This window comes from Pseudophryne corroboree, chromosome 3 (assembly GCF_028390025.1).
Source record: "Pseudophryne corroboree isolate aPseCor3 chromosome 3, aPseCor3.hap2, whole genome shotgun sequence".
In the NCBI taxonomy this organism is placed as follows: domain Eukaryota; kingdom Metazoa; phylum Chordata; class Amphibia; order Anura; family Myobatrachidae; genus Pseudophryne; species Pseudophryne corroboree.
The window spans coordinates 565,403,197-565,428,275 of record NC_086446.1 but is presented as its reverse complement, the minus strand read 5'-3'; the positions used below and the strand labels follow the sequence as shown (position 1 = coordinate 565,428,275).

The 25,079-nt window shown below is 42.3% G+C and overlaps 1 protein-coding gene across 2 annotated transcripts in view; it reads right to left on the bottom strand.

The window, feature by feature from the left end:
* Positions 1–6,510: 6,510 nt before the first annotated feature.
* The window catches only part of CARD14 (caspase recruitment domain family member 14), a 230,857-nt gene continuing 212,288 nt past the window's right edge, over positions 6,511–25,079 (bottom strand). For both annotated transcript variants that reach the window (XM_063961289.1, XM_063961287.1), the window contains exons 16-20: positions 13,015–13,105; positions 12,033–12,206; positions 11,752–11,873; positions 11,549–11,664; positions 6,511–9,273 (exon numbers count right to left, since the gene is read on the bottom strand). In XM_063961289.1, the coding sequence (XP_063817359.1) occupies positions 9,066–9,273; positions 11,549–11,664; positions 11,752–11,873; positions 12,033–12,206; positions 13,015–13,105 (711 nt within the window). In that variant the 3' untranslated portion in view covers positions 6,511–9,065. The remainder of the gene's footprint in view (positions 9,274–11,548; positions 11,665–11,751; positions 11,874–12,032; positions 12,207–13,014; positions 13,106–25,079) is intronic.

Below are 25,079 nucleotides of genomic sequence, written 5' to 3'. Positions count from 1 at the left end.
TCCCCTTAGTCCCTCGTAGCAGTGAGTCTGTTGCCAGCAGATCTCACTGAAAATAAAAAAACCTAAAATATACTTTCTTTTCTAGGAGCTCAGGAGAGCCCCTAGTGTGCATCCAGCTCAGCAAGGGCACAAGGTTCTAACTGAGGTCCGGAGGAGGGTCATAGAGGGAGGAGCCAGTGCACACCAGGTAGACCTAAAGCTTTCTTTTAGTTGTGCCCAGTCTCCTGCGGAGCCGCTATCCCCCCCCCCCCCCCCCATGGTCCTTACGGAGTCTCAGCATCCACTTAGGACGTCAGAGAAAATAGGATTTTAATACCTACCTGTAAATCCTTTTCTCGTGGTCCGTAGGGGATACTGGGTGCCCACCTCTGTGCTTCGATATTTTCCTGCAAGAGTTGTTCTTGTGTGTTGTACTTTGGGACTGCTGTTGCTGTCCCTATTTTCAAGTTGTAGTTAGTGGTGCTATCCTCTTGTTATGTTGTGTTCTGGTTCATTCTCTCACCACTTTCTTGTCTATTTTCCTCCTCTCAAAGTATGTTTGTCTCCTCGAGTAGTTGTCCTAGACTGAGTCTGCAAGAGGGGCATAGAGGGGAGGAGCCAGCACACTCTGAAGAAGTTTTAAAGTGCCAGGCTCCAATGGACCACATCTATACTCCATGGTTCTAAGACCATCCCAGTATCCCCTACGGACTACGCGAAAAGGATTTACCGGTAGGTATCAAAATCCTATTTTAAAACCAAAAATTACCATTAGGTATAATTTGCCCGACAGCGGAATATTTTAATTTGTATATTTCTATGTTTATGTGCAGATTTCTAATTACATATAAGAGAGTAACCCGTCTTTGCACGAAAAACTGTAATTTTACTGAAAATAGTGAAACACCAAAAATGGCAAACTAATATAGGATAGCAGTATAGAAGTGTTAAATTTAGTCAAATGGCTGTTATATGCATTTAAGAAATAAGAAATGGAAAAAATTATAAAAGCTATTTTTTCCCCAGCAAAATTAGCGCTCTTTTTAAATTTGCTGTATATAAAATGGGTATAAGTATATATTTGGGTCATTTTAGGACATGTGGAAAAAGACTAAAAACATTTGTCCCACTCATAAATCACACCAATATACCTGTCCCATACGTTATACCCGGAATTCTGTCACTTTGCACTTTTTCACCACAAAAATTACATGTCATGGCCAGTTAAAAATAATTAAAAACGACAAAGTGCCTACTTAGCGGGTGATTCAGACCTGATCACTGGGCTGCTAACTTTGCTGTCCTGCGATCAGATAGTTGACACCCCTAGGGGGAGTGTAAATTTGCCGTGCAAGTGTGTGATCGCATGTGTGCACCGAGTTGCAAAAATCCAGTGTGTGCAGTTTGGATTTCTGCACTGCGATGAGAACAGGCTGATCGGGGCCGAAGCTGACGGCACACACCCTCCCTGAAAACACTTGTGCACACCTGCGTTTTTCCAGACACTTCCAATAAACGCTCAGTTTCCACCCACAAACGGCCTCCTCCTGTCAATCATATTGCGAACACCCGTGCGATCGGATTTTTCGCACCATCCTGATGCTGACTGGCAATGCCCTTTTTTGTTGTCTGACGAGTGTGCGCATTGTGGTGCATACGCATGCGCAGTTATTACCGGATAGCCCGCTGTGCAAGAATGCTCAGCAGCGATCAGGTCTGAATCACCCCCCAAGTCATTAGGGAAGGGTGGGGGGGAAGGGTATCCCCGGGTGTTCTGAACCAAAGGAAAGATACCAACATCGGGGGGGGGGGGTTAGAAAGTCTTAATAGGTCAAATAGAGATAATGGTGAGGAAGGCTATATTAAGTATGATGGGAGTGGAAAGGGAGGGAGGAGAATAACAGTCGGTAAGTCTAGAAAGGCACTTGTAAATATAGATAAGATACCATTAAAAGGAACGTGCAAGGGAGATGCTAAGCTAAAATGTATACTTGCGAACGCAAGAAGCCTATCAGATAAAATGGGGGAATTGGAATGGCTTGTATCAAAATCTCAATATGATATTATAGGTATTACGGAAACATGGTGGGACAACTCTCACGACTGGGTTGCGAATTTGGAGGGATATTCTCTTAACAGGAGGGATAGGGTTACCAAAAGGGGAGGAGGGGTCTCTTTGTTAAACCATCTCCAACACCAAACTTAATAGATGGTATTTACGAGGGGATTGGAGATAATGTGGAGTCACTTTGGGTTGAGATCACAAGTGGGGGCACAGAAGCAAAGAAACTAGTCATTGGCACGTGCTACAAGAAACCAGATATTAGCGTACATGACGAGGAACAACTCTTACAGCAAATTGAAAAAGCTGCGGGAATGGGGACATCCTAGTGTTAGGGAATTTTAACTATCCGGATATAAATTGGAGTAACGATTCATGTGTAAAAACTAGGAGCAGCAGGTTCTTAAATACATTAAAGGATCAATACTTGACTCAATTAGTCGAGGACCCAACTAGAGGTAAAACTATTCTGGACCTACTGTAGTTATTACCAATAATGTGGACATTATATGAAACACTAAAGTTGGGGAGACCTTGAGGAAACAGTGATCACTATATGATCACATTCGACATCAGTTTCAAGAAACATAGCTATAAAGGAACAACTAAAACATTTTTATTTTAGAATAGCTAACTTCAATATGCTGAGACAGGCACTAAATGACATTGACTGGGAAGTTTTGTTTCATGGTAAAGACACAACGGAAATGTGGGTTGCTTTAGAAGGGTTGTTTGATAGCAATATTCACAAATTCATTACCATGAGCAGTAAATGCAGGAGTACTAAACGGGTGTGGATCATTAGATCGACAGTGTCTAGGTCGACATGGTTTAGGTTGACCACTATAGGTCGACAGTCACTAGGTCGACAGGGTCAGAAGGTCGACATGTTCTAGGTCGACATGTCAAAAAGTCGACATGAGTTGTTAATGTTTTTTTGGTGTTGTTTTCTTCGTAGAGTGACCAGGAACCCCAATTAGTGTACCGTGACCCCTCGCATGGCTCGCTTCCCTCACCATGCTTCGGGCAAGGTGCCTCGCTCCGCTACCACTTCACTCGGCACAGATTACTGTTCCAATCGTAGTCCACGTGGATCGTTAAGTATGAAAAAGTGGAAAAAAGGATTAAAAAAACAAACAAACTCATGTCGACCTTTTGACCTGTCGACCCAGAACATGTCAACCTTCTGACCCTGTCGACCTAGTGACTGTTGACCTATAGTGGTCGACCTAAACATTGTCGACCTAGACACTGTCGATCTTCAGACCGGATCCCGTACTAAACACAAGCCAATGTAGCTTAATAAGGAGGTCAAAGAAGCAATGGCTAAAAAGAGGCGTGCTTTCAAAACATTTAAATCTAATTAAGGGGAGGAGACATTCCAGTATTATAAGGAATGCAATAAAAAATGCAAAAAAGTAATAAGGGCTGCTCTAATTGTAAACGAAAAGCAAATCGCTATATAGAGTAAAACCAATCCTAAAAAGTTTTATAAATATATAAACAGTAAAAGGTTAAAGAAGGAGAATGTAGGCCCATTAAAAGATGAATTGGGAGCTTTGATAAACGATGATAAAATAAAAGCTGAAATACTGAACAATTTTTTCCCCTCAGTATTCACCAGGGAGGATCAAATGGTGAGAGTAGTGCATAACAATAGTGAAGGTAATGACTCTTGGCTTGATGCTTGTTTAAGTGACAAAGTAGTCCTGGAGAGACTAAGCAACATAAAGATTAATAAATCACCAGGCCCAGATGGTTTTCATCCAAGAGTTATTATGTCGTTTAGGTTGCAGCTAGCAAAACCCCTATACTTGATGTTCCATAGTTCAATTACATCAGGCATGGTACCAAAGGATTGGCGCATAGCTGAGGTAGTGCCTTTACTTAAAAAGGGAACTAAAAAATAATCCTGGTAAGTATAGACCAGTTAGTTTAACCTCTATAGCGGATAAAATATTGGAAGGAATTTTGAGGGATAGCATAGAGGATTATCTGCAGGTTAATAAGGTTATTAGCAAAAGTCAGCATGGGTTTGTAAGAGACAGATCATGCCAAACTAACTTAAGCGAGAATCTTGACCAGGGAAAAGTAGTGGATATGGTGTATTTAGATTTTGCAAAAGCCTTCGATACAGTGCCTCACAGGAGACTAATCATCAAATTAAGGGAACTTGGCCTAGGATATACTATTTGTACATAGATAGGTAATTGGCTGGGTAACAAAGTACAATGAGTAGTGGTCAACGAGATTTTCTCCAGCTGAGTACCAGTAGTCAGCGGAATACCACAAGGGTCCGTACTTGGCCTGCTACTGTCCAATATATTTATCAATGATCTAGGAATAGGCCTGGAAAGCACAGTGTCATTCTTTGCAGATGATACTAAACTGTGTAAGGTAATTAATTCAGAAATCGATGTGGAGTCTCTACAGAATGACTTAATTAAACTTGAAACCTGGGTGTCTAAATGGGGAATGAGGTTCAATATAGAAAAATGCAAAGTTATGCATTTTGGGAGAAAAAACACACATGCATCCTACACTCTAAATGTGGAAAATATAGGGGTAACTGTGGTGGAAAATATTTGGGGTTGCTTATAGATAATAAGCTTAATGACAGTACACAATGTCAAAATGCAGCAAAAAAGGCAAGTAAAGTGCTTGCGTGCATAAAATGGGGTATTGAGACAAGGGACACGGATGTAATCCTGCCACTGTACAAATCATTGGTACGTCCGCACCTGGAATATTGTGTTCAGTTTTGGGCACCATATTATAAAAAAGATATCGGGGGAACTAGTAAGAGTTCAAATGCAAGCTACTAAACTGATAAAAGGGTTAGAGACACTGAAGTACAAGGAAAGGCTTACTAGGTTAAATATGTATACACTAGAAAAGAGGTGTCTAAGAGGAGACATTATTAATATCTCCAAATATATAGAGGGTCATAACAAGGAGTTAGCAGGCGATTTATTTAGTAAAAGAACTCTGTATAGGACACGTGGGCACTCGCTGAGGCTAGAGGAGAGATGGAAAGGGTTCTTCACTGTAAGTAAAATAAAGATTTGGAACTCCCTGCCGGAGAAGGTAATAATGGCAGACTCTGTAAATGCATTTAAAAAAAGGATTGGACAAATTTCTAACTGGAAAAGTATCCAGGGATATAGCATTTAACAGTGACATTAAAATCTGGGAGTGGTAAGAATCATAGTTGTCAATTGTTACTAAACCATTACTTCAGCACGTGCATTATAATATGAACAGCTTAACTCAGAATATAGGTTGAACCCGATGGGCATTTTGCCTCTTTTCAACCTCACTATGTAACTATGTATGTAACTGACATTTTTACCTTAAAATCGAGATTTACCCCAAGTTTGCACCTGCTCAGAATAGGTGAAGTGAAATTCACAGTAAAACTATAGACGATCCCGGCGTACGTGTCACTATACAGACAGCGGCATCCCATCCGTCAGAATGCCAGCAGCGGGGCTTCGCTTGCCACAGATTCTATTCTCCCTCTGTGGGCGTTCTGGATACCCACAGAGGGAGAATCACCTACCTCGCCGGTATTCCGGTGGCGGCATTGTACCCCTGTCGGGATTTTGGCATCGTTATTGCGACCGCCGGGATCCCAATGGGTGGTATTTTAAACGTTAACCAACTGAATAGGGGTCTTTTACGATTTGCAGTAAAAGCGCAGTTTTTCGTGCAAAACAGGTTACTGCAGCGAATTGAATACTCGCTTATGTGTAGTTAGAAATCTGCACATATACATAGAAATATACAAATGAAAATATTCCCCTGCCGGGCAAACTTATACCTAATGGTAACTTTCGTTTCTAAAGAAATAATTATAATTAAACATTAAAATACTTATACAGGCAATCAAATTCCCATTATTTTTCTTTGATAGCCTTTTAAAGTATACTTTACGGTTCAATTTAAACAAAAAAGGGACATGATAATTTATCTGCCTTAGGCTGGTAATGCTAACTGAACCCACTTCTTTTTTTGCACCAAAAAATGAAGTATGAAGTAAAGGAATGTATAATGAACTCTTGGAGACAGGCAAGATTGATAAAAACATTTTTTCTCTCCATATTTTTATCGACAAAGGGTCAAAATTGCAAAGTGATATGTGGATCAGGCACTGAGATGGGAATTTTTTCCAGATACACCTCAGAAAAACAGAGCATCAGGAGTGGCATTTCCCAGCAATTTGTCGAAGCTTTGATCCCCTATATCTCACAATCTATGAGGCCCAGAGAATAAAAAATGTACCCGGGATTGTAGCTATATGGCAGTATCAAGTGTACAATGTATCATGAAAATCTGAGTCGGTGGGTGTCATGCCTGGGTGACCTGACATGGAATGACCCTATAACTCTGCATCATCCATAATGCATGAGGCGAAGATTATTAACACAAAGAGATTACTGTAAATACATTTTATTATTCTGGCCTCATTTTTTGTTCAGCTATTTTTTTAAATAAGGCTATTTAAATACACATTTTACACTTGAGAGAAGTGTACAGTATTTGTAAACTCTGGGACACAATAATAAAAGGTTAGAAAAAAAGGGGAGGGCCCAAAGAATAGCAATCACAGTGTTCATACAGCTTCCACAACGCGATAACAAAACATCAAAATAAGACTACAACAACACCACACACTAATGGACACATGAACAAATACAACATGTAAAGACAAAGTTTGGTACATGAGTAAAGGCTTAGTGTAGATTGTAATGTGGAGATCTGTATAAACTTTCCTACATGGATATGCAATGATAAATAAAAGTCATCTTAATATCTATTAGACTATTACAGAGGTTCTCAAACTCGGTCCTCAGGACCCCACACAGTGCATGTTTTGCAGGTAACCCAGCAGGTGCACAGGTGTATTAATTACTCACTGACACATTTTTAAAGGTCCACATGTGGAGCTCATTATTTCAATTGTGATTCTGTGAGAAGACCTGCAAAACATGCACTGTGTGGGGTCCTGAGGACCGAGTTTGAGAACCTGTGGACTATTATATGAAGTTCTTCAACATAGTTCTACCATATGTTGTTTATATAGATTTATCATGGTTCATCTGATCTTTTTGTCTTCTAGACCCAGACCACAATTTCATAATTTACTTAGAGTTTAAATAATCAAGTCAGAGACTAAAGATATCGTGAAATTTGTGCAACAAGCTAGCATTACTACCAATAAATAACCTTAAAGTCCTCTCTGAAATAGAAGGAATCTTCTACTACTTCTGCTAAGCTGGAACTTCAGGCTAAATTAAACACGGGACATACATTCCCTACGTGTCTTTGGTTTTAATATAGTTTCACATACAGTATGCAAATAATTATGAATACTTTAATGAAAGTGCACTTCTGCAAGTTGTGGAACATATTAGTTCTGGATTGGCTATGTCTTCCACAATTAGATAGGCCATTATTAAATGTGTGTAACTTAATGGAAGTTCCATACCATATGTAAAATTCCTTTTATTCTCTAATAATATGACAACTTTTTTTTATCTCTGAACAAGACATTTACAAACCTATAAATATTTAAAACTTTACATTTATTGTTATTAGTAACGAGTTTCTCAGAGTTGATAAGGTCTTCTTTATACAGAAGAGACTTAATAAAGTGCACACACAAAGGGGAAACTTAATTCTCTTACATCAGCATGATGTGCTGTTCCGGAATGGCACATCGTGCTCACTGACATCAAAGGAGGTGCAAGAGAAAAAATACGATGTCGGAACTAAGTACATGATGTGTGTACAGCCAGCAGTACTGTCCACTGAACTGACTTCTTCCCTAAGTATTTCCAGTATAGGGAGGCTAATCCCGGGATCCCATCAATTCCCATCCCAGGATTTTGGCCCAAAATTGCTGGGATCCAATCCTTGGATTTGCGTGACTGGTTTGCGCATGCACAGTTTTGTTTTTATGCCAGGCAGCGCTGAGAACCAGCAGCACTTGGCTCATACGCTGTGTGGCTGTGCATGGCATGACATCAGAGAGGTCACACTGCACAGCCCCATGCCAGCCTGTCCCTTCAGTGGCACTCACCTGCAAAGTAGAGTAGGACTGCAGTGCCGAGCGGCCACTTGGCCTCGACCAGACAGGAGCACAAGGCGGGCTAAGCATTGCTGGGAGTCAGGCTCTGGGATCTATTTTGGATTGGGACTGAGCAACTGAGGAAGTGCACTGGAAGTACGGGACGGGTATACTGTGCTCCTCTCTGATTCTTACTACTGAACGCCAGACTTTTAAATATTTTTATTGACCAACTCAATCCTGGGTATCCCAGGTATCCCGGGACTGAGAGTTTTTCAATCCTGAATCCTGTGATTAAAAAAACAACCCGGGATCGGCTTCCCTATCCAGTATTCCATATTATGTAACTGCCATCTCATATTGTTTATACATTGAACTGTATATAATTGGTAAATTGGAACTGCTCTTTGTTCAAAGACAGAGAATTTCTTCAAATAACCTGAACATAAAACAGGTATTATTAGTAAGGAGTTAAGGGAAGAAACTAAAGGACAATTTACCTCTTCTTGTAATCTCTTCCCACACTTTTGGCATTGGACTAATCATGGAATGTGGTGTAACTGAGGTTTCCCTGCCCTGCCACCCCAACGTCTGTCAATCACTTTGGATGCCTGAGTGAGCTAAGGTAAGGAACTGTCATTATTAACCTCCAATGTGGAGTTTTCCAACTCAATCTCTGCTTTGTCAATATTTGCAGTTTGTCAGTCTCTTAGTTTCCTCAATACTATGACTTTAATAACATTCAGTTACACTAGGTAACCCTAGTCCCAAACTGGATGATAACCATTCAGGTATCTATTTTACAGTCACAAAACAGATTTTAGTAAAGCAAAGAAGTTGATAACTATGTAGCTCAGTATGTAAGGTTATTACCTGCTGAAAGCGTGTTTAGAATAATTATTTGTCATATTGAGGGATGAAAGTGCATAAACTTTAAGTATGATTAAATATTCAGCAAGGCTGGTTCTCCAACCAAACAGTTCGTTTCTGTTCATCCATGATAGCATCCTTTACACTGGAAAGCAGAGAGTCTGTGTCAGTCCAGCTATCAGGGTATACAGTGCTATACAGACATGGCAGGGCATCAAGCTCAGCCTCTTCCCGCTGGGCACACTCCAGTAGCAGATCCTCACATTTTCCCCACCACTGTCTGGTTTTTCTAAAGGATATATAAAGAGTATATGTCATTCACATTGTTATGTAAAAATATCTTGTCTATATAACTATTATTATTATTACTACATAGCTAGTTAGTTCAATTTAAGTTATTATTGATCCACATAAAGCCAAATGAATGCCAGTCTGAATCCAAAATGTGGCTCCAAGTTAACGGCTCTAAATGGCCATTAAGGGCCAGAGTCAGAAGCTGCAGCATCCGTGACTGCCTCTTTGCTGGTATTTCTTTTGCAAATACTGCTATATGCCCTTCCCTGGTGTGCAGCTGTGCATCTAAATGTGCAAGGGCTCAGAAAAACCCACTTTGAGAATGTTTAGATGCTCAAATACTGCTTGTTGTGTCAATATACAGTACATAAACCATGGATCTCACCATTTAAACGTGCACCAGTCCCATGCTAGGGCCTCCATTGTAAGTGATTATGAATCCGAGTTTACAACCAGTTCAGTGACACACCTGGGACACTGTGATAACATGTCCATAAGACGGTCCATCTCCGTGTGTCCCCATAGCCATCTCCCAGTCACTTGCCCCGGAACGCCCAATACATTGTCAAGACATTTCTCAGACCATGCATCTCAACTACAACTGTGACTCTGTGTACATGGACTCTGGATGTATGCACAGAGGTAAATTCTCTACAGATGTATTGGGAGATGCCACATCTGGGATAAAGTGGTCTGTGTTCAAATCACCACAGGTCTTACTGCACACTGGGTCAGACAACACATTCCATATAACAAACACTTCCGATATGACCAGCGGATAGCTATGATGCAATCCACATACTGTATAACATACATCTACAACAGCCTTTAAAATGTCATAAAGGGTATGCCGGGCATTGTACTAACATGGTTCTTTGAATAATGGTTTCCTATTTTTGCTAGGTTGGTCATCTGTTAGGATCTGGTTTTATTTATTCAAATGCAAACATGTATGCACATCAACATGCTCACAGTAACAAAAAAATTCAACAATTCTGATATAAATGTGAGTTCAGAACAGTTTAAGGATTGGGTGTTTTATTGTAGGAAGAATAGAGGACTAGGGCAAAGAAAGGGAGAGAGACTGCGGAAGAGAAAAGAGAGTGGGAGGGTGGCGGTGGAGCCCAGGAGAGACACTGGGGAGAAGAAAAGAAAAAGGGGTGGGGTGGAGCCAAGGAGGAGAAGGTGGCAACTAGAGTCATTTGACAAATGAACTTGGATTGGTGTTTAGTCATGTCAGGGTGGTTACATGCAACACATGGTATTTGAGAGATAGGGGAAGGATTATGAATAGAATGTAAAGTATCAGGTCCCTCAAATCCAACCAATATCTGGACAGACAATTCTACAGATGTCCACCACACATGACAGAAGTCAGGCAATCCCTCCAACATCTGCCTGAAATGCCGGAAAGCATTTGACCAAATATAAAAATCAATTAAGCTGTCTCTGATTTATCTCTGGCTGTCAGACTTCTACTGTACCTCTTCATCCAGTACTCATAGCAGAACCCCATGCTGAAATTCAACAGATTTGTGATGCTTTGTAGAATGAAGAGTATCTACTCACAGTTGGGAGTCTTGCATTTATGTGAGTTATACGTGTGGTCTGTGAACTGGGTGCCTACAGTAGGACCAAAGTGTCTTCCTCACACTCCACCATCATCGTATATGTACTCGGCTGGATCTAATAGTTGCATGGGTGGGTCTACCAGCACTATCACTCCCAGGATCAGGGTTTAATGCATATCTAATGGTCTCAGAATCAGTGGTTCCAGAGTGACAAACCTGCACTCAGATCATACCATGGTGACTCTTGAAATGGTAAGAGATAGAAATGGTACTTTACCAAACTAGTTCCCTAATCAATCTCAACTCTCCACAATAACCAGAGGATAGGTGTGCTTACATGGTTATGCAGCGGTCTTGTTGATATTTCTAATGGTGGCAATACCTAGCTGAACCCCAAAATGCCAGGAGATCGACTAATGTGAAATGTTCCATAAAGTACCTTATACATGCCGCCAGTACAGTTGTAAATATGATGATAAACCATCGTAGTTGTACTGCCAGCGCTTATGAAAAGCTTTAAGTACTTGTCGTCATCCCGGCGCCAGTTATCCGTGGTCCACATACTGTACACATTTTATTACCTAGAACAGGTGAAGGCTCACTCATCTGTGTACAAATGTCATGCTCAGTAAATATGTAAAAGATTGGCTAGTTTATTTATGGTAAACAATAGATTGCTGTGCAATAAATTGTACTCACCTCAGTTTTTTGGTGCTCTTCTCAGTCAGAGGGATATGCACTATAATAGGATTGATACCAACGCGGATCAAAGAGGAGAGACAGGAAAGACCGAGTTCTAGGATACAGTGCGCATTCTGTGGAGTAAGCCATAGTTTAAAAAAAATCTTCGATCACCTGGATGCCGCAATATTATCTATTCCAAAACAATGTGACTGTCTTACCTGCTGGGCTACTGATTCCACGTTCTGTCTAGTGAAGCAGCAGCGTATGCCCTCTCCCTCTTTTACACCAATAATTTCCCCACGCTGGTATCGCGCAGCATATTCAGCATCTGTCAGGCACTCTAGGAGTAATGCATTTATGGTGAGAACACAGAGAAATCTGCATACAACACTGCAGTGAATCATGATAATATTTATAGCTACTAGGCAGAGTGTAACACAGGGAAAGGCATTAAGAGTTAGTTTTCAGGACAAACAGGATTAAGGGGTTATGACCATACCTGTATCACACTTCATGAAGTCTTTGTTTGTACATAGCTTCTCACTCAATATTCGTCCTAGCAGTGAAGGGACCAGCAGTACTGGGCGTGGGACAGTAATCTTGTAGTGAGTCACCAGAGTGTAAGGCATTAGTGTCAAGCAGCTTCTCCCCAACGAAGAGCCAGCAGTAGGCTCTGAACACAAGAATAATATAACAGCAATATAATATTTCAAATAACTTCAACAAAATAAAAAAAACAGTTATAAAATAAAATAGTAATCATCATCCATTGACTGTCGCACTGTTAGTTAGTAAACGTGTTCCTTATTATGGTCATTAATAACACTTTTGTCCAAGGTTCGCAATGAGAGATAAACTCCCAGCTCAAGCAGTACTGATTCCCAAAGGTTCTGTTTCCTGGGAACTAACACCAATTTTGTATACTATTTAACATTCCTAGATTTACTCCCGCATCAGTCTTAGTGGGGAATTCAAATGTTATCGCACCTCTAATCTCCCATCTATAGTGACGGGAGATTGCGTGGTGATATTCAAATGTCCTCACTTATCGCGCTGATCGCACCCATTACTTTCGGGTTTAGGCGCGCATTTACGGATGATGGAGACCACTGTGCTCATTGGGACTTTCACAGCAGCAGATATTTTTCTGTTCTCTTCCCCAGATTTGTGCCTCGAGACAATCCTGTCTTGGAGGTCTACAGACAATTTCTTTGACTTCATGCTTGGTTTGTGCTCAGACATGCACTGTCAAGTGTGGGACCTTATATAGACAGGTGTGTGCCTTTCCAAATCATGTCCAATCAACTGAATTTACCACAATTAATTTATTCCATTTTGGAATAAGGCTGTAACATAACAAAATGTTGAAAAAGTGAAGCGCTGTGAATACTTTCCGGATATACTGTAGATGCCTTATGTATACCTCTTGTATGGCACTGGGTACACCTTGTGGAGCCTAACAACTAAAATATAATATTTACCTTCACAACGACATATGCCACATTCCAGAGATGTCCAGAGCAAGTGAGAGCTACAGCGATCAGTGCTCACTATGCGGACTTGCTTTCTAGCCTGTAAAGAGAGTAAAGGATATGTAAAGCTGCAACAAAAAATATACTGTGGGAGGCGAAGACGTGTCATTTTGGTATTAATTGGAACCACTGTTCTCAAGTGTGTTTATTGTACACTAGTTACCAGCCTGTCATAATGAAGTGTCAAAGTCGAAAAATATTGTAATACACACAACACGTACTAACACACACACATTCCCGCTGCGCGTGCAGATATCCGCAATTTGCGTATGATCGCTCCCGCGTGATATGGGTATTTACGGCGGAGTTTGTGAGCGCATAGAGGGTTATCAAAACATTACATATTTAACCCAAATAGTGCACATTGTACACATAGCCCCCCTGCACCACATCAGTAAGTATCAACAGTTTAAATGATTCCAGGACTAAGGGATTCACCTTTGCATGATAGGAAGGGACAGACTAAGGTTATAAGGTGATGTCTAATATCCAGCTGTAGAGTATTTTAAGGGTAATATTCCGGTGTTGGTTAGAAGAAGATCGCATGTTCCTGCGTATAGTTATGTGCAGAAGTAGAATATAGATAAAAACTGTATTTACTGTATATTATGTATGCGGCGGGAATACAGAGGAGACCACCCACAAGAGCAGTTGGGAAAGACATCGCCCACCTTTTCAAATCAACCTATGACCTCTCCTGTAGTGTAAAGATGCATCTCTGTGTCCAATAGACAAAGGGATTACAGTAACCATTGTATTGTTTATGGAAGTAGTGTATAAAAACCCTGTGGCTGCCTGGCTGGTCAGAAAACTCTGAACGCTATCTACCTGATGAGCGGAGGACTGGTCCAGGTTGCGCAAGCAAATATTCTCACGTATATGTACATTGACTGTAGCCATTATTCTGTTGTAGATTTATCTTGTTAGCCTTGTAGTGTATAATTTGTATTGTTATCCCCTTTCAAATAATCCACTGTGGCGTTAGAACCCAGCGGTTAAACACAAATCGGTGTTGTGTCCTCTTTTCCATGCTAGGGTTTAAAGCGTATTACATTACCTTACCTAACTGTATAAGGTTTCAGAGTGTATTGATAAGGTGTGTACGTACTGCGGGTACTTTATACCGTCAGCGCTGCGTAAGGTTTAAGGTGTAATATCATTGCAGTGCTTTGCGGCACAAGGTTTAGAGTGTAATAATATCAGTGCATTGCATTACGAATAAGGTTTAAAGTTTATCAAGAGTGTGTGCGCGCGCTGTGTGTACTTTGTACCCCCAGTGCGGCGTCTGTACGCTAAGTCCGTACAAGGTACGGGACTCTGTACACAAATAGCGTACAAAGTGCGTATCGTGTGTATCAAGTCCAGCGGCCGCAGTGGCTCCATGGTAAAAGTGCATTTAGAGGTATAGTTTTATGGTTTAAGATAATATCGACATTATCAGTTGGGGGCATCGTCCGGTTTTTCCTCATACCCACAACCTGGCAGGTGAAAGCAGACTTTATCTATCAGCAAAGGGCGGACAGGTATCCTACGTAAGCCTTTTCCTGGCCGTAGAATACACTGGTAAACCCTATCTCAATTGCTGATAAGATGGCGTCTGCTCTGCATGGTTTGTAGGGATGCTGGTGGGATCCGTAAGGTAAATACGCAAAGCTATTTTAAAAGTCTGTGAATTTCTGTTTGGGGCCAAATGCGCACACAACACACGCATACACCTGTACTTTGTACTTTGTATACCTGCTCGCATTGTTGCCATAAGTATTGATTATTAGATTCATTTTGACCTGTGCTGAGAAATTTGTTGCTATTTAGTTAAAATATAGACTAGATATTAAGGAAGTAAACGTAAAACACAAATACAGTCTGGCCTAGTTAAACAGGTTTATACAGAAAGATACTGTGTTATGTTAAGTAAACGATTATAGGTAATATCGCTTACATTTATAGAAGTGTGGGATTTGTACTACTGCGGATGTACGGTCTTTGTACACGTGTCTCGGACAAAGTACGGGACTGCGTACGCAATGTAAAGACATACGCATGATCGAATGTTTACGCAACGTGCGTAAGGGTACGGCCGCTAAAGTACAAATTACACAATAACATTGTTTAGTTTAGGCGCGGGACGGTAGCCACGCGACAATAGCACAAATTGCTCAGTGTCCAAGATTTAGTTTAAAGAATACCTTTTTTACTGTATTACCTCTGGTACTGAGGCTGTTTATCTGAATGAAAGTTAATTTTCTGTACAGAAAAACCAAAGTGTATTTGAGTGAACGAGCGTGATTGTGCAAACATAATAAAGGTTTTGTGGACCCAGAGAAATCGGGATCCCGTAGAGGTGGTACACCAGGTCAGTGGAGACTTGGTGGCGTGAGAATTTGCTGGCTCACGTTAAAAATAAATTGAAGTACAAAGGAGCAAGGTAGCAGATACCGCAGGCCAGGTCAGCGAAGGTTTAGAATACCGCAGACCAAAGGTCAGCAAAGTTTTTGTTTTGGTGCCGCAGCCCAGGGGGTTAGCGAAGATACCCATATAGGCCATTTGATTGATACGCTCCGGCTGAGGTTTCGCAGCCTGAAAAATCGATTCCATTGGTCGTATGGCGGATAAGTAACAGTTACCTATACGCTGTGCTCGTGGGTGCAATACTTAGCGCAACGTGATACCCTTTTTACGAGGTTTGTGTAAAATCGTGGGATCATTAGCGCTGGATATAGCATACGTAAGCGTGATTTGTGTAAACATTTTTTATTTTAAGGGAGTTTCGCTGGTCTCACTCAGGAAATCTCCAACAACCAATATTTACTGGAGAGGGTAAGTCACTCCCATATACTTCCAGTGAATAGAGGTTACATAGGGGCCCTAGGTTGGGTACTACCTTCGCTGACGACAGTATTTGATAGTATTGGCCAACGTGGGCGGTGAGTGGGTGAAAGCACTCGTAGAACTTTCACCGTTGCCTTATATTGAGTATTTTGGTTTTTTGTAGGATTATCCGGGACGGCAATACCTGCAAAATATGGGGGCCAATTGCTCAAGTAAGGGACGTTCAACCAGGGTTCAGGTTGACATTCCGTGGCCCAGGGGGTCGGCGAGGTACATAATGTGTGAGAAGCATGGACCACACACAGAAATTTTGTGCAATGAATGGGAACGTATGACTGCGGAAGATAGGGAACCATTCCCTAAGGTAGGCAGTTTTGAACCAGAGGTATTGCAGAATTTAGGGGTTAGGATATGTCTGATAAAATCCCGAAAGCAAAGGGTCAGACACACAAACTGTTTAAATTTATGGCAGCAAGAGGGCGATATGCAAAGGGAACTAGCTCACGCAGCAGGTTCCAAACCTAGCAGGAAAATGATGGCAACCGCACCACCACCACCGTATATTGTAGGGGAGAAAGTGGCTACAGACAATGGCATACTGGTATATAATAAGAGTATAGTTGATAAATGTACTAATGCTAACCCGTGCAAGTTGTATTCCATTTTAAACTTTCCTCAGGACTGCGAGCAAGAAGATGAGCCCAGCACGATATCGGCACTCTCTCTAGCAGCCACCATACAGAACACTCAGGTGGGCACGGCCCAACCAGTAAGATCAGTAGTGAAGGCCCCTAGCGGAGGGATAGGTGAGGTCGTGTCCACAGGTAAGTACGGTACCATACATTATGCAGAGACTATTGCACCTCACATTGTAGAAGCAACTCAGAATGATGTAATTGAACTAAATCCTGTCAGGGTGATCGCAGTCCCCAATGGGAGGACTGACGCTCAGGGAGTCACTCCCATCAGGAACATTGCTATGCATTGTCCTTGGTCCCAGACAGAATTGAGGACAATTATGTCTGAATTTCCCGATCCCAGAAAGGATCTATTGACCCCGTGAAATTCATTACTGATTGTAAATTAGACGCAGAAGTACCTCTCACTGATGAGTACACTCAGGAGAACGTACGACAGATCAATCTGCAATTAGGAGTATATTTCCCTATTGTTGTCAAATGGAATAAAATCTTTTCCATAAGACAAAAAGAAGGTGAAACGGCATCTGAATATTTCCACCGGGCACTGCAGGAAATGGCTAGATACACTGGGGTCGAGGACATTAAGGAAAATGTACATCACAGGGAGGTAGCTGTGTCAGTATTAATGGATGGGTTAAAAGAAACGTTGAGAACAAGGGTACAGACCTCTCTGCCTAACTGGAGAGGTATCTCGGTGGCTGCATTAAGAGAGTCCGCTATCGAGCACGATCGGAACATCATTAAGCACAGGGAGTCACAGGGGGATAAGCTGATGGCAGTAAGTATAAATGCCCTTACAACGAAGCCGCATCAGCCAAAACCCCAGACCCCTGATGGTAAGTTACGTGTAGTGTTATGCTATAACTGTAAGAAGGAAGGACATTATGCACGGAATTGTAGGTATAAGGACACACATAAGGTATACCGACCCCCTAGACCAGGATATGAACCACATTATGATACACGTAATTGGGATCAGGGATCACATAGGAAAAATTATGAGCCACACACAGGGGAAAGAAGGAGGTATCCACCTAGGAGGGACTGGCAGGTCTCCGAAAATTCTCAGTTACCCCCTCACATATTGTAGCTGCCAGCGCGCTGCGGGAGGGTCACAGTATACAATAGGGGTTGGGCCACACCTGTAGTCTGCAGCCAGTGAAGTTGATTGCTAGCCTTGGTAGTGAACCTGAGGTCACAGTTGATGTAGCTGGTAGATCATTACCTTTTCTTGTAGATACAGGGGCGGCCAGGTCAGTGTTAAATTCGACGGTAGGTATGAAAACCACGGGTAAAACAATTTCAGCAATGGGAGTAACAGGAATAGTGAAACACTACCCTTTAAGTAGATCAGCGGAGATTACGATAGGGCCTTTGCAGACCAAGCATTCCTTTTTGCTGGCTGCATTGGCTCCGACTAATCTACTTTGGAGAGATTTATTGTGTAAAATGAGGTGTGTCATATATTGTACTCCTGAGGGTGTCTTCTTGGATATACCCGAGAATCACGTTCAGGAAGTGCAGGATATGTTAGACACCCCACAAAGGTTAATGTCACACTCTATTAATACAATATAAAAAATTCAATAGTTATAATAACAAATCTCATCCTGCGTTCCGGTCAGTCCTGCAGAGCATTAAACACAAATGCAATTGTAACTCCCAGCCTTATTAGTATGGTTAGTATATAGGCTTTTCAAGCTCAGCTGATTAGTCAATCTCTTGACTTTAAATAGTTAAGAATAATTAGCGGTGCAGTAGTTAGTATCACTGATATTGGCTGATTAGTTGCAACAATTGTTAAAGTTAATGTTTAGTAGTTAGTACAGCATGCTGTTTTCTTTAACGTTGAAACAATGGCAGTGATCCACACAAGTAGGTAAGTATAAAACCTGTTTTGACCTCTGGTTCCATGTATTGGTATCTCCCGGCTCCTGGTGCTTTATTATCCCATTAAAGGTGTCATATCTGGAGTGTCCAAGTATTGGAAAGGTGCCTGCAGGTAGTTGCAAAGTCGGACCGGTACCGGACAAGTATTGGGGGTCTCTTACGCGTTTCTCCGCCTTTAGTGCATTCAGCGGCTTCCTCAGAGAAGGAAGGACTGACCGGAACGCAGGATGAGATTTGTTATTATAACTATTGAATTTTTTATATTGTATTAATAAAGGTACATATCTTTTTAAAAAGCGCTGTGATTTGTGTATTTAGTTTTTGTCATTCAAGGGTGGAGTACTCTCCCTTTTAACAGCTGCTATTAATTAGTATGTTCCTTTATGTTGATTTTAATTTATGTGTACTTATTTCTACCCAGCAAATAGCGCTGAGACATTTCTTTGTGTAAGTAATGTCACACTCTGCTGTTATTGACTAGTGTCCATCCAAGGTAGAGGCAATGATCTCCCAGATACCGGAATCCCTCTGGACCAAAGATGGACAAGACACTGGATTGATGGCAAATGTAGCTCCTGTAGTAGTGCAAGTAAAAGATGGTAGGATAGCTCCAAAAATCCCTCAGTATCCTCTGAAGCCAGAGGTGGAATTAGGAGTATACCCAGTCATAGAGCGCTTGCTACAACAGGGCATCCTAGTTAGGACTTCCAGCACTGCCAATAGTCCCATCTTCCCTGTGAAAAAGAGTGGGAGGAGGGGTTACAGGCTAGTGCAGGATCTAAGGGGGATAAACAAGATAGTTGAGAGCCAATTCCCTGTAGTGCCAAATCCAGCTATCATTCTCATGCAAATTCCCCCTACTGCAAAATTTTTCACTGTAATTGACCTCTGTTCTGCTTTCTTTTCTGTACCTCTGCACCCTGACAGCCAATACCTGTTCGCATTTACATACAGGGGAGTACAGTACACCTGGACTCGCCTACCCCAAGGTTTCATTGACAGCCCAAGTATTTTCTCCCAGGCTTTGCATGACTGTTTACAATCCTTTCAACCTGAGAGCGGATCAGTATTAATACATTACGTAGATGACTTACTGCTGTGTTCTGATTCACTTGAATCGTCCTTGAAAGACACGAAACAGCTTCTGTTTCACCTTTCTAATACGGGACACAAGGTTTCAAAGGACAAGTTGCAGTTGTGCCAGACCAAGGTAAAATATTTGGGACATTGCTTGACACAAGGACTTAGACACCTCACCACTGACAGAATACAGGCGATTCGTGACATGACTCTGCCACAAACCCAGCAACAGATCCGCACTTTTCTTCGAATGTGTGGGTACTGCCGAAACTGGATCCCAGGGTTCTCCATACTGGCTTTACCTTTGCAAGAAATGGTCTCCTCGAACAAACCAGATCGGATCTCTCACACAGATGAGTCCGAACTGGCATTTGAGAGACTTAAACAGTGCCTATCACAGGCACCTGCATTAGGCATGCCAGATTATGGGAAACCCTTTGAATTGTACGTTACGAAAAGTGCTGGGTGTGCGGCAGGTGTCCTAACCCAGAGACATGGTGATGCCAGCAGGCCGGTAGCATACTACAGTGCACAGTTGGACACCGTAGCGCGGTCTCTCCCCACATGCTTGCGAAGTGTTGCAGCGATAGCTTTGCTAGTGAGTAAAAGCGAAGATGTAGTGTTAGGACACAACCTGACCATCCATACACCTCATGCAGTGTCAGCCTTACTGAACTCTGCCCAAACCAGACATGTCTCATCTGCACGGTTTACAAGGTGGGAATTAGCACTAATGGCCCCTGTAAACATCACCATAAAGAGATGCAGCGCACTAAATCTTGCAACTTATCTGCCAGGTGTGCCTGGACAGGCACAAAGGGTGGAGGATGAGAATGATGGTGAAGGAGGATTTAGTACAGACACTGACACACATGATTGTATGGAATATCTGAACCAGACTTTCACTGCAAGACCCGACATTAGTGACAACCCACTGGAAGGCGTAGATTTTACTTTTTACATTGACGGTAGTTGCCACAGACATACGGACTCGGGAGACCTGTGTACTGGATACGCAGTCGTAGATGACAGAGGTATCATAGAAGCTGAACCCCTGGGTCCACCGCACTCAGCACCAGTTGCTGAGCTGGTCGCCCTAACCAGAGCGTGTGAATTGGCCAAGGGAAAGTCAGCCAATATATATACAGATTCTAGGTATGCCTTTGGAGTAGTGCATGATTTCGGGGCCCTATGGTGCCTCAGAAATTTCATGACCGCAGCTGGCACACCTGTAGCGCATGCATCCCATATAAAAAGGCTTCTAACAGCGATACAAGAACCAGACAGAGTGGCTGTTATCAAGTGCAAAGCCCACACTTACAGTCAAGACCCAGTGTCACTTGGTAACAGCCGGGCAGACGAAGCTGCTAAATCAGCAGCCAGCACCCCCATACAAACAGATATCACATCACTGATGATATTCAACACCGTCAACACACAAAAATGAAGTGAAATGCAAAATTTGTGTTCTCCACAGGAAAAGGCAGTCTGGAGGTCAAAGGGGTATGGCCAGGAGTCCTCAGGACTCTGGACAGATGGACAGGGTAAGCCAGTGGCCCCCACAGCATATCTTCCAAGCTTAGCTTAGGCGGCACACGGTCTGACTCATCTGGGTAAAGAGGGTATGTGTAAGCTGGTGAGAGCCTACTGGTGTGCGCCAGGATTCTCTTCTCATGCGGGTAAGAGAGCAATGACATGAAGAATATTGGAAAGTCAATACCAACAGAACCATCCCATATCCCGCTGACAGATGGCCCTTTTCAGGTAATACAGATTGATTTCATACAGTTACCACCCTGCAGAAATTTTAAATATGTGTTAGTCTGTATTGATGTGTTCCAATTGAGTAGAAGCGTTCCCTGCTGCCACAAATACTGCTACGTTCACTGCAACGAAAATTGTGCAGGAATTTGTGTGCAGATATGGTATCCCTAGAATAATTGAAAGCGATAGGGGTACCCATTTTACAAGTGAAGTCTTTCAGGTTATGTGTAAACTGATGGGAATTAATAGCAAGCTGCACACTCCGTACCGCCCACAGGCGAGCGAGTGCAAAGGTGGAGGGAGTAAACAGCACCATTAAGAACAAGTAGAGCAAAGTGATGGCTGAAACTGGATTGTTGTGGTCAGAAGCTTTGCCACTAGTATTGTACAGCATCAGAACCACTCCAGGTCCCCACTTAACCTATCACCCTTTGAGATTCTTTGAGATTCTTTTTGGTCGACAGCCCCATGTAATGATAGACCCCCAGGATGATTTGAAATGCAATAACGAAGTTACTGTAAAATATTTGGTTAAGATGAGCCAGCAGCTGAGGAATCAAAACAGAAATCTAAAGCTGGTGATTCCTGACCTACCAAACAGTAATTGTCATGACATTGAACCTGGGGATTATTTAATGATTCAAAATTTTCTACGCTCAGGTTGCCTCATTGACAGGTGGGAAGGACCGTACCAAGTCTTACTAACCAGCACGACAGCATTAAAGGTTGCCGAAAGAGAGACTTGGGTCCACTCGTCTCACTGTAAGAAGGTCGCTGACCCAGAGAGAACCCGTGACAAAGAGCAGAGTGTAGAGAACATCGTGTCACTGGAGTGTCTGTTCCAGGAAGGCTGAGAGGCAGTACTGTTGAGACGGCACCTGAGTGCGGAGAACAACAAGACCAGAGGCGGTTGTGGCACCAGTTTTTCTTTTTATTATTTTCTCCATCTCCTACTACCCTCCTTCTCTCCTTCCCTTTTCCTCCCCCTTCTTGTTTCCTTTCTCTCCCCTTAACAAGATGGACTTACCCCAAGAGACTGCGTTCCAGGTTTTCCTGTTAACCCTGTTGTTGACCAGAATAGTCTGTTTCGGTGACAGTCCCAGAGAGGTCGAGAAAGGATCTGGAATGGGTTCTGATGGCGAGGACGGATTTGTAGAATTCCAAGAGCAACACATCACTCGAGCAAAGGCGAGTATCAGAAAACAATCTGGTAGTCAGGGAACTAGGAGGCACTGTGAAGGGTTATTGGCTGAGGAGAATTGCATTTGTAAAAATTGTGAGAACATAGTTGAGGATGGGTGCATCCAGAGATGTCAGTCCAGCCTTAATATCAACATGGACCGTCATCCATTGAGTGATTACCACTCACTAGTGGGTAAGGTTTTAAACCAAATAGAATGCTGGGTGTGCTCACAAGTACCTCAAGGTCAGAGCAAGTCAGGATTAGTACCGTACCCTTTAGCGAAAGATGAGGTACTCGAATTACGGGGTGGGAGACCGGTGGACAAGAAATTTAATATTTCTAGGCCTCCTAGTTTGAAGCTACACCAGTACCATGTAGATAGATCCTTGGTATGTTTCAACATTTCCAATCTCCGAACACCAGGAAATTGGGAGATGACATGGAATAATCAAACCATGGCATTTTCGCACAGAGCTGATAGGATACCTGTAGACTCTGAACTTATACGCCAAATAGCCAACAGTGGAAGGTATTTTTGGTATAGGTATACTCAAGGAAGCAAGACCATGCGGGTTGGAGAAGTATCACCAGGGTACTGTGCGCATATCATACTACCGGATACTTGTACTGAACAGATGAGAGGGTTAGGGATGGGATTTGTCACTTGGAAAGTTTGCAATATGGTGATGTCATATTCCGTCCCATATGTTCTCCCTGATGATGCCTATTTCATATGTGGGAGGAAGGCGTATAAGTGGCTTGCCCCAAACTCAGAGGGATTGTGTTACATTGGAAGAGTGTTGCCAGAGGTCATGACCATAACCCATGATAAGATGAAAGACGTTCACCGCAGTGCTCAGGCTCCTTATACTCATACTCATTATGAACACATCGTTAAGAGACACCTCATAGATAGGACAGAGCACATAGCCTCTGATTTGATCCACGAATCCACCGGGATTCAATTCCTTCTCGCATTAGACATCACCCGTACTGCCAGAGGAATTATAAATTATAGGTACATCCATGCGCTAGCGAACTTGATAGATAATATCACTGAGATGTATGACGACACCTTCAGGTATACAGGAAGGGAGTTGCAAGCTTACAAAACGGAACTGATCCAGCATAGGATGGTCCTCAATTATATCACAGCCGTGACGGGTGGGTACTGTGTCACTTTGGCGACTCAATATGGTGTGAAGTGCTGCACGTATATTACAAACAGCACTGATGACCCCACGGAAATTATCGATCAAAAGATGGACGATATCTTGCAGTTGAAGTGGGAGTTCCGAAGGAGACACAACCTTACCCTGACTGCTGTGAGTAATGAACTGACCAGCTGAGTCTCATGGTTGAACCCACGCAATTGGTTCTCAGGTTTAGAAGAATGGGCTCAAAATGTTATTATGAGTGTAGGAAAGTTTCTCATTTGTATACTGGGAGTCGTCATAATTATTGGCTTGATATTTAGGTGTGTTCGGATTCTAACGTGGCACAAGCACGGCACAAATTGGATGAGTTTAAGGAGCGGGGGCATTGTTACAGCAGCAGATTTAATTTACGACCCATCCATAGAGACAAGGTTATGATAAGGATTGCAAATGAATTCCATGGCCCGTTTCTTTCACCCGTTTTTCCTTTGTATCCCCCTTTGCCCAGATACATTGATCCGGAAAAGACATCAACTACTCCCAAGAATGATTATGAAAATGTTATGTGAATGTATTTTAGATATGTGTCGTATCTTCATCTCTACAACCTTCAGTTAGTGACACACATAGTCGACAGGTGATATCCACATATATTAGCACTCACATATGTTCCCCATCCATGTATCATCAACTAAATGTGCACCCCATTTGTTGGAACAAGAAGCCGAAAAGAGCTCGGTAGTGTTTGTTGGCCCACTTACAGACCCTTAATACGGGATAAGAAGGATTTAATGTATACTTCGCAATACCTTGAAGCTTATCTAGAACATATACGGCACGATGATACATGACCCTCAGACACGGATTCATACATGCATGCTTTTTACTATCCCACTAGGTCATACATTTCCCACCTACACCTCTCCTCCTACCATCCAATCATTTGTAGATATTGTATTGTAAATTTTTCTGTTTAGTGTTTAGATAGTGGCAGTTATTGTTGACTGCCAAAGGGTGGACTGTCAAAGTCGAAAAATATTGTAATACACACACCACGTACTAACACACACACATTCCAGCTGTGCGTGCACTTGTTCCGCCGTGCGTGCACATATCCGCAATTTGCGTATGATCGCTCCCGCGTGATATGGGTATTTACGGCGGAGTTTGTGAGTGCATAGAGGGTTATCAAAACATTACATATTTAACCCAAATAGTGCACATTGTACACATAGCCCCCCTGCACCACATCAGCAAGTATCAACAGTTTAAATGATTCCAGGACTAAGGGATTCACCTTTGCATGATAGGAAGGGACAGACTAAGGTCATAAAGGCATACTTGCCTACCTGACCCTCTCCACGAGGGAGAAAATTCTCTGTTCCTGGAATTTCCTGGTAATGTATGATT